At 45.3% G+C, this 10317-nt stretch overlaps 1 protein-coding gene across 3 annotated transcripts in view; it reads right to left on the bottom strand.

Annotated features, from left to right (window-relative positions):
• Positions 1 to 4675, bottom strand: part of sema3h (sema domain, immunoglobulin domain (Ig), short basic domain, secreted, (semaphorin) 3H) — a 53639-nt gene extending 48964 nt beyond the window's left edge. For 2 of the 3 annotated variants that reach the window (XM_056597085.1, XM_056597093.1), the window contains exon 1: positions 3872 to 4674. In XM_056597085.1, the coding sequence (XP_056453060.1) occupies positions 3872 to 3977 (106 nt within the window). In that variant the 5' untranslated portion in view covers positions 3978 to 4674. Of the gene's footprint in view, positions 1 to 3871 lie in introns of all 3 variants that reach the window. The other variant, XM_056597101.1, reaches the window with a different exon arrangement.
• Positions 4676 to 10317: the final 5642 nt, after the last annotated feature.

Below are 10317 nucleotides of genomic sequence, written 5' to 3'. Positions count from 1 at the left end.
ATCAGACTCATTTGTCTCCACTGTTCAAAGACATTCACACTGGACTCAGTAGAGGAGGGAACAAAGAGAGCAGGGAATGCTTGGAAGGACACACACACACACACACACACACACACACACACACACACACACACACACACACACACACACACACACACACACACACACACGCACACACATGCACACACACACGCACACACCTACACATTTACCTAGCCACAGAAACACACATCCATCTATCCATGTATACATACATGCATTAATAATATACAGAAATAGGGAGTTACACCAACCGACACCCACGTATGCACACAAACACTTACAAAGCACACATGTACTCAGCCATGCACTTGCTCTTGAACTTACACTGACACACACACACAGGTGCATGTAGCCACTCTAATACTGACACATGCCATACACCCACACACACATGAAAGCCACATTAATCAGCCTTCACTTCAACTTCATTAGAGCCAAGCTCCGACCACCTCATGTTCTGATGAGAACCGCTCTACCTCTCACACTCTCTCCATCCCTCTCTCACTTTCTAGCTCAATCCCTCGCTCTATCCCTCTCACTCCCTCTCTCCAGACCTCTCTCACTCTGTCTCCCCCTCCCTCCATCTCTCTCTCTCCCAAACCCTCCCTCCATCTCTCTCTCTCCCCTCACTCTCTCCCTCCATCCCTCTTCCTGCTCCATCCCTCTTTCTCTCTCCCTCCTTCTTTGTCCCTCTATCACTATCCCTCCCTCTCTTCCTCTCCCTCCCTCCCCTATCTCTCCCTTCTCTCTCTTGTACTCTCTCTCTCTCTCTCTCTCTCTCTCTCTCTCTCTCCCCCTCTCTCTCTCTCTCTCTCTCTCTCTCTCTCTCTCTCTCTCTCTCTCTCTCTCTCTCTCTCCCTCTCTCTCTCTCTCTCTCTCTCTCTCTCTCTCTCTCTCTCTCTCCCTCTCTCTCCTCTCTCTCTCTCTCTCTCTGCATAATTGCCCTCTTTGGTTTCTAGGTTGAGATCACAGGATTCCAGTCCACATCACATTGCCCTTTGTAGGTCCAGCCTGTGTTTAGCTTTATGTAAGAACATGTAATCAGACAATCTCTCTCGCTCTCCCTCTGTAGTGTCTGCTGGTCGTAAACAGTGTTTTTAAAAGGATGAGAGTTTATAGACAAGTTACTGAACCCCTTTCATTCGGAGGGAAACATACTGAAAATCCAAGCTTTTTATTCCACAAGCATGTTTTTGATCATACACTTCTCACGGTTCTCACTACACTTGTGGGCCGAATTCGGTTAAGATAACGTCTTTGAGGATTGTTAGCGTCGGTCGGGGTTTGAAGTTTGTTTGCGACGGTTGGGGATGGTAGTATTGTAAGTGACGGTTGGGGGTTTGCCATAATGGGATTTTTCTCCCCGTTATGTGAACTGGTTTCTTTTACAGGATTCAGGTACTCGGTATCAAACAGGTGGTGCATTATGGGGCACAGAATGTGATTGCCTACAGCCGTGGCCAACCCCACCCCCCAGATGGCACACCGTAGTAAAAAACAAACGGCAGGAATATTTTTGCCATCTGGACAGCACTGAGGCGTTATCCGCACTAACATATCGATGCATCTGCTCCCATAGCTTAGAAACCATAAAGAGGCGAGAGGGGGATAGATAGACATAGAGATATGAGAGTTATAGAGATATGAGGGCGAGAGAGAGAGAGAGAGCAAGAGAGACAGAGAGAGAGAGGGAGAGAGAGAAAAGACGGAGAGAGACACATCATTATAAAACACCAGAAATCTTCTTAGCATTATCAATGGCAGGATACAAATAAAGTATAATACAGCATTGCGTGAAAGGGGAATCGTTATGTGTGTGACAAGTTGAGATGCTACAAAGTAAAAATTCTGAAAAATAATTCTGAAAGGCTGAAAAGTAGCATTAAATCAATACGAAAAGAAGTGCATTCATATAAATATTGAAGACCATAGGCAGGGAAGTCCAAAGGCATTGTAATCCAAGCCCAACAATCGTTTAACATATACATAAATAAGCTAACATCGCAGTTGAAGTATGAGAGACTTAGGGACTTGCCCCTCGAGGAAGCAAAATCAGATGTTTATTCTATGCAGATGATTTAATGCTGCTCTAAGAGAAATCTAAGTGGTTCCTTATGGTTCCTGTTGAACCTTATGCCCCATTCTGCCGATTGAGGTAGACAATGAGGTCTTTGTTATTGTTGATGTTGTTGTTTTTTGTAAGACGACATCTAAGAAAAATGAATAGAGGCAAATTAACTTTAGACCTCCCCCACTAGTTTTAACCACCTGACCCTGACTTGATGACCTCATTGTGCTGGTATAGGACACTGCTTCAACACCACGGGCAATGAGGATGTCAGAATCTGTTCCCATGATCATTATCAGCACTGCGTCTCTGCCTTCTCATCTGATGTCCATTGATAATGCACTCTTGCCTTATGTAATGTACGACTGATCTTCACTCCATCTAAACGGGCTGAATGCATGTGATGCAGATAACACTGAACATTAAAGGGATTTCATCGAGAGAGAGAGAGAGAGAGAGAGAGAGAGAGAGAGAGAGAGAGAGAGAGAGAGAGAGAGAGAGAGAGAGAGAGAGAGAGAGAGAGAGAGAGAGAGAGAGAGAGAAAGGGAGACTGATAATCTATAACCCTTTTAATGACACCTTATGCATCGCATTTGACCACACTGACCCCAAACAAGTGCCACACAGAGACCCCCCAAACTTCACCTATAGAGCTGAGGAGACAAAGGCTGATTGCACCCCATAAACCTCTTTATATCCAACAGTGAAACACACACACACACACACACACACACACACACACACACACACACACACACACACACACACACACACACACACACACACACACACACACACACACACACACACACACACACACACACACACACAGACACACCCACATACACACAACCACCCCCACCCAGACCCGCCCAAACTACCACACACAAACACACATACAGAAAGAATCGCACGCTTCCCTACCCACACACATACACACACACACACACACACACAAATTCTAATGTGAGGAATATTGATCTTGGAGTCTTGGCCTATTTCAGTACACATCTGACAACACATTGAGATTCATGTGATTTCCAACAAGGTTTGTTGTGTTGCAGAGCCCACGCATAGAGAGAAGAGAGTCATTTAAATGAGCAAGAAGGAGTGAATCTGTGTGTCATAAATAGAGACCTCAGAAACGGAATATGGTTTAATAGGAGAGAGGCGCAAGCCGAAACCACGCATTTCTCTCCTATTAGAGCATATTCCATTTCTGTGGCTTCTATTCATGCCAAAGATGAGCAGAACCACAAGGTGGTTTATGTCTATGACAGAAGGTAGATCAATTAACATAAACATAGGGGTGTTGGCCCTTTGAGAAAGTCTGGCTTCCAAAATACTGTAGGGCTTCGAACACCACAATATCAATATATGTATTCATGTATGGATAGTAATACGACTAGTCGCTCATGTGCCTCAAGATTATCCCCATGGTCCACTGGGGTTATTTCCCAATACTGCAGTACTGTTTTGTTATGTACCAATAGTGTACCCATTGTATTAAGAGCATCATTCCATCCATCGAACGCAGATACATTGTGAGAAGATTATGTTTTTCACATTTTCCCAGAATCTTAACTCATGTGCGCTAATAGCATCACAATACCGTATTGTTGTGGGGGCTATTGTATATCCAACACTGTGCCCTAGTTATAACAATACGCTGTCTGGGACTCCACCACGCGGCGCGAGTGTGTGTGTGTGTGTGTGTGTGTGTGTGTGTGTGTGTGTGTGTGTGCAGCGGCGTACTCCTACCTGAGTGTGTGAACTGTAGTCTGGGTTGAGATGCTCTCCAGGCTCCGGTGGACGCGGTCCCGAACAGTAGGACTAGGACCACCCTCAGTGGCCAACACAGCTCCATGACTAGCCTTTCTGACTGGTGTGACCCAAACACACACACACACACACAAACACACAGGTCTAGATCCCGGACACTCACGCGAACACAAGGTGCGCCGCTGGTTTGAGGGGCACAGGTTCAGTCCCAAGCGACGGCGTTACTTAAGGCACGAAAAAGAATGAATGAAAAAGGGCAAGTCCAAAGTGAAGTTAGTCTGCGTTGCGCACACTAAACAGGCGCAATGATGGACACGCACACTCTCACTGCTGCTCCTCGCAAGTGTGTTTTCCAAACACACTCACAGGATTAAAACTGAGAGTCACACACACTCACACCTCTTCTAGGTCCTCTGCTTGTGGAAAAGTCTGTCCACGTGTGTGTCTGTGTATGTGTGTTCCAATGTGCTGGTTCCTTGTGTGAGGATGTACGAGTGTCTATCTTTGTATGAGAGAGAGTGTCTGTATGTGTGTATGGGTTTGGTCAAAATGCGGAAAAAAATGTATTCCAATAAAATGGAGTAAACTCCGGCGATTGTTTGACAGCTAGCTCCTCAGTCTGAAGGCTGGTCTCCTCTCTCTTTCCTCTTTGAACTGCTCCCTCTCTCTCTCTCAGTTTCTCTCTCCCAGTTTCTGTCTCTCCACATGTGACTGGTCTCTGGCACTCCCTCTCTGTTATGTATCTCTCTCTCTATCCTCTCTCTCTCCCTCTCTCTCCCTCTCTCTCCCTCTCTCTCTCTCTCTCTCTCTCTCTCTCTCTCTCTCTCTCTCTATCCTCTCTCTCTCTCTCTCTCTCTCTCTATCCTCTCTCTCTCTCTCTCTCTCTCTCTCTCTCTCTCTCTCTCTCTCTATCCTCTCTCTCTCTCTCTCTATCCTCTCTCTCTCTCTCTCTCTCTCTCTATCCTCTCTCTCTCTCTCTCCCTCTACAGCAGTGTCACTGTGGGAGGTGGAGGGAGCAAGATCTAAAATCATTATACCCACACCCACACACACACCCCCCCAAACCCCCCCCCCCCCACACACACACACACACACAGACACACAAACACACAACTACACTTGTACAATCACACAAACACACACACAAGCACGTAGTCTGTCTCTGTATCACACAAACACACACGCAGACACAGATTTAATCACACATACTGTCACACGTTGACGTGCAAACATACATGCGGTCTACAAACTCATCCAGATGCACACACACACACCAGGTCTGGCCCACACCTACACAACCACACAGCGAAACATAAAAATACACACGCAAATATATTCATATTAATACACACAGTATAAAACCTCCTATTTTATCTTCTCAACGTCTCTCCCTCTCTCACACATTCTGTTCTTTCTTACTATCTCTCCCATATTCAGTCTCTCCCTCTCTCTCTCTCTCTCCCGCTCTCTTAATAACTTGCCCTCTTCAGGGTGAGTTCTCCCACCCACTATGCAACTTGTCCTCTATCTCTCCTACATGTATCCCTTCTCCTTCCTTCACCTTCATTATTCACTCCCCCCACACCCTCCCAACATCATTTGCAGATTGTAGCCCGCGGCGTTGCTCGCGCTATAGTCGCCCTCCTTCAGCTGCAGAGGTGCAGCGATTGCTAGTTCAGACGCAGGCCAGCGCCGCTAACTATTTATGCTCCGGCACTGATGAAAAATGAATTTAGGTTGCGCGCCAATGAGGGAGTACATGTTTTTTTTTTTTTCTTCCTTCTGGTCTCATCCGAAATCAAGTAAATCATTCATTCTTCCCGTCCCGCGTGTTGTATAATTAAGTCTGCAGTGCTGAGGCAGCGCCCCGTGCAATGTGACCCCACTGCCAACTGTCAACAGTGATACACACTGATCCGCCATTAGAGAGGAACCATGTCGCCAAACACGTCTGGTCACCTGGATAAACGAAGCAGCCTGTCGAGCATAAATCCTTAATTGGGATATTATTAAACTATTAAAAGGCATGTCGTCAAGCAACACCAAATGGGGGACAAAGATCTATAATTGTAAAAAACAATATGTATATCTGTTCTTTAATTGCTCCCCAGCCACAAAATGTGTCTGGTTTTTTGCATTGTAATAAAACATTAAATCTGAGGTGGCGCCCTGGAAATGGTCAGGACAGAGGAGGACTTTGTGGACAACACTGTGTTGTCAAAGGGCTTAATGAGCTGCTAGCACAAACAGGACAGTCTGGATCCTGCCACAGTTAGTCATTCTGGGAGGTGTGCATCACAACTAGAGAAGGAGAGGACAGGAATGCGAAGAGCGAAAAATACAGGGTCAAGAAGATATAGAGGGTAGAAACCCCAAAAGGTTTTAAAAAAAAAGACAGGAATGTTACATTTTAATACATTGCCTTCTCTCTATTTCGTTTGACCACTGGATGACTCATACGTGTTAAAGTCAAGGTATTAAAGCCCACATGAAACGAGACAACTCCCTTGAAAACTAGGCACAAAACCATGGAATTCTTCAGAACTTTCCATCTTTACGTCCCTCAAGTTAATTAGGCGTAGCGGGGTCCGAATGGATCAACCCCTTTCTGAATGGTTCCTGTGATCTCTACCGGACACATGGCGTCATTTTGGGCAATTAGAGAGGGCGCTTCTGTTGCTCGGTTCCCTGCCAACCTCTTCGATCTCACCGCAAACTTTCTCCTGAAATCCCACCATGATGCAGCTATAAAAACAGGCATCTGTGCCCTCTCGTCTCTCCATACACGGACGGTCCCGACATTGAGTAAACATAAATGCATAAATACATTTTACCGTTCGGTAAACATTGCAAAAATAAAACCGATCTCATAAATAAAACCGTTACCGTTTCTCTCCTAGTGTTCCCGCCGTATGCTCACGCTGTGGAACGTGCCTCGTGTATACCAGGACGAGTGCTGCCATCTTGCGTTGGTCGTCCGTCATTACCTGCCAGGAGAAGTTGAGACCGTTCAATTAAACCTCAAAATGACGATTTAAACGGCGTCTAAATCGACTTATTCTGGCATTTACCGACGTCTCATCCAAGGCATAGCTTGATACCATTAGCTACATTACTTAAACAAAAAGTAGGCTAATATAATTTTTTTCAATTTGAATGCAGTTCTATCATGCAAAAACATAGCCTACCTAATAGACCGACAGGCCTTGCTTAGATCAGGAGCTTTACGTGTGTTTAAGCTCATTATTTCTTACTTACATTGTGTTAAAAAATATGAAAAGCTATTGTTTGGTTATATATTTTTCCAAGCTGCAGATACCTGCTCACGTGTTCGTTAATTATTTGGCGTCACCAAAGAAACGCACGTTTCTTTTAAATTCGACAAACTTCCTAGATAGCCTATAATTATTATTTTTCACGGTCAACGGTGTAATGAGGCATTTGTGTCGCTAGAGGCCAATGTGGTTCTATACTCAACAACACACTACGACAGTCGACAAACTCAACTAGGGAATGCGGCAGTAGCCTACATTAAGCGACTCAGGTCTGTTGTATGTGAGCATTAGGCCTTGCGGTACCTTGATTTCATACGAGCCTATGATGTTTTCACACCCTACGTGTGTGCGGTTGCTCATTTTTCAACCGAGTTAAAACCAACGTTTTAAAGAGAAGTCTGTTTATTTATGAAGGCGTTCTTTAGATTGTAGGCACATTTTCTAGGTCATAATACACGCCACATACATAGTGTGGAAGAAGTAACCTTACCAGGCCTACATGGAAGTGATTCGTTCTTCCCCATACCCTACCTGCTGCGCGCACTCGGGAGCGCGCCCGACGGGAGCGTCGCTATGCACTTTTTACTTGGCGACTTGGAAGTGTAGTCCGGTTAAAAAACAACAACCAAGTCGCTGTTTTGATCAAGAGATGGACGCGGTTTAGATACGGGGAGTCTTTTTGAGAGCTTGCGGTGTGTTATTGAAACCGACTGCATTCCTTTCCCATGACAGTTCATGTAACATTGGAAGGCAACCTTACCTAGGGTGCGGTGTTCAGGGCATTAGAAGTTACAAACCAAAACAACAACAGTGACGTGAGTACCGGCATTAGGTTTCTGGGTGAAGCATCACCCGGGTCAATCACTGTCATCAATTTATTTGATGAAGTCAGAACAGAGAGTGAGAGGGGACGCAGCTCAAAGTCATAACTCACTCACTCACTCACTAGCCCACTATTTTGCTGCATATAATACGTTCCCCTGCAACCCGCCCCCCTTTCTCTCCATGGCGTTTACCATTGGACAGCCGCCTCCTCTCCTCCTCGCTCATTGGACAAAGCGATTGGGATGATGAGCTCATATTGGTTAAAAATAGTTGGGCTCGCGCGGATCTAAAAATAGACCGGTATATAAAGCCACTGGTTGAGCTGCGCTGAGCGCCACACTCTCTAGTCGACGCAGGCCCGCATAGACCCGGTAGGGAGATCTGCAATGGAGGCACAGACCTAGACATAGAGAGAAAGGAATTTGAAGGAGAGCGAGAGGCGTAGGCCTGGCTGTTGGAATGCATTTTTCCTCTCTCTTTCTGTACTTCTGTCTCTATCTGCGCCTTTTTGCCCGCCCGACTCTGTACTTAACGTCCGGTCCAAAGTGTGGGTTGTATATCCGTCCGGGCCCTTTATTATACACCCTGCTTAGCAAGCGGTTTTTGGATGGACTATGACTCACATCCTTCCTTCCTGATCTTTAATCTCTTTCTATTTTGTATTCTTTGCTTTAGTTTTCCTTATCATCTATTCTATCCTGTAGGCCTGTCTGTCTGTATGTAGCCTATATCCACCTGTCTGGCTGAATGTCTTAATATATCTATTCGCCTATATGTCTTCATCCGTCTACATGGCTGCCTTTCTGTATCTGTCCTTATACCACTGTTTCCTCCTAGTGAATCAAAGACGCATTGTTACTGTTGAAATATGACCGTGTAAAAGAAGAGTTACTTTTCGTAGAACCACTTAAAACCGTGATGTTTAATGTTTTCACATCGGAGCTCTCCTCCCCTCCGGCCTGCAATCAATCACCCCACTTCCCCGGCCAGCCCTACTCCACTTTAGCTTCTCTCCCACCGATGGAAAGGGGAAGGGACAGGAATAGATTTTCTTTAAACAAGTGTATAACAAACTGGTGCAACAAAAGAATGCAATAAGTCAATTGCAACATTTTTCAAAGCAATGTTTTTTCCGATCCACCTAACTTGTTGACCCTTACTGGTAGCTGGTGGCAGCCAGTCAAATGCGGATGCACTCGCGTGCGTGCGTACACACACACACACACACGCGCCTCCAGCACATCCCACGCACTCCATCTCACCTCAGCACCCTACACACTGGTATTTATGCAGGGGCTGGTGGCGTGGGTGATATTGGTCGTATTTCTCTTCCTCCGCCCTCTGTACTCTGTTATCTCATACACAGAGAACCAACTGTACTGTGTTAACAGAACAGAACGCCTTGATGGAGGTTCAAATGTAGGCTACCATATGAAATACAATAGCAATGTAAACTACTGTATGTACTCAGACATTTCCCTATCAACACACGTATACCCTTACGGGCCACTGTAAGTTCAGGTTTTTGTATTCTGGGCGTACAGTGTGTGGATGACATGATTAATGTGTGCGTGACAAGAGTTATGAGTATGTGCCTGTTCTGGACAGCGCTATTCTATGGAAACGAGCAGTGATACTGCATTGCTTGTATTTTTAGAAGCAGTAGGCCTACTCGTGTGACAATGGCACCTATGCGGTACCGTCTTGTGGATTATGCGGACTGTGTGTTTTATTGGAAATGCGGACAAATATTCGTTCACAGCAATGAGGATGTCACAGCATGCCATAACAATTCGAGTGGTATATCAGTAACACACTCAGGCCTATATGGAGATGCAACAAGTTAGTTCCACCTAAAGAATCATGATTACATGTGAGACAGCTGTCATCTACCTGCTTTCTAAACTACCTTTCTTTTATTAAAATGGCAGGTACTTACAGGTCAAGCCCTCCTTTTCCACCACATCCATTATTGTTTTTCCTCAGACATTGGGTAATCCAGCAGTGGTGCCGAAGCCCTTTAGCATTATAAAAACAAGACAAACACCCAACATTTAAGTTTCTATTAAATATTTACATGTACTACTGGCATACATAAGGTTTGAGTGGTCATTTAGTTTCATGGCCCTTGCATTTGATTACATATGCATCCGACTGTGGAATGCAATGCTGTCTCGACAAAGAATGATAAACCAATACACTTTACACAACTTCATTTCATAAGCCCTCCACTGGGAATCGATCTCTATTGATTGATGAAAGTCTATAGTAACTCCCCCCTCAGGCACCCCTCGCTCCCTCCCTCCCTACAACCCGAACACAAAG

The sequence above is a fragment of the Gadus chalcogrammus genome, chromosome 1 (assembly GCF_026213295.1).
Source record: "Gadus chalcogrammus isolate NIFS_2021 chromosome 1, NIFS_Gcha_1.0, whole genome shotgun sequence".
NCBI classification, from domain to species: Eukaryota; Metazoa; Chordata; class Actinopteri; order Gadiformes; family Gadidae; genus Gadus; species Gadus chalcogrammus.
The sequence above is the reverse complement of the archived record's forward strand: the minus strand, read 5'-3'. Positions and strand labels throughout refer to the sequence as shown.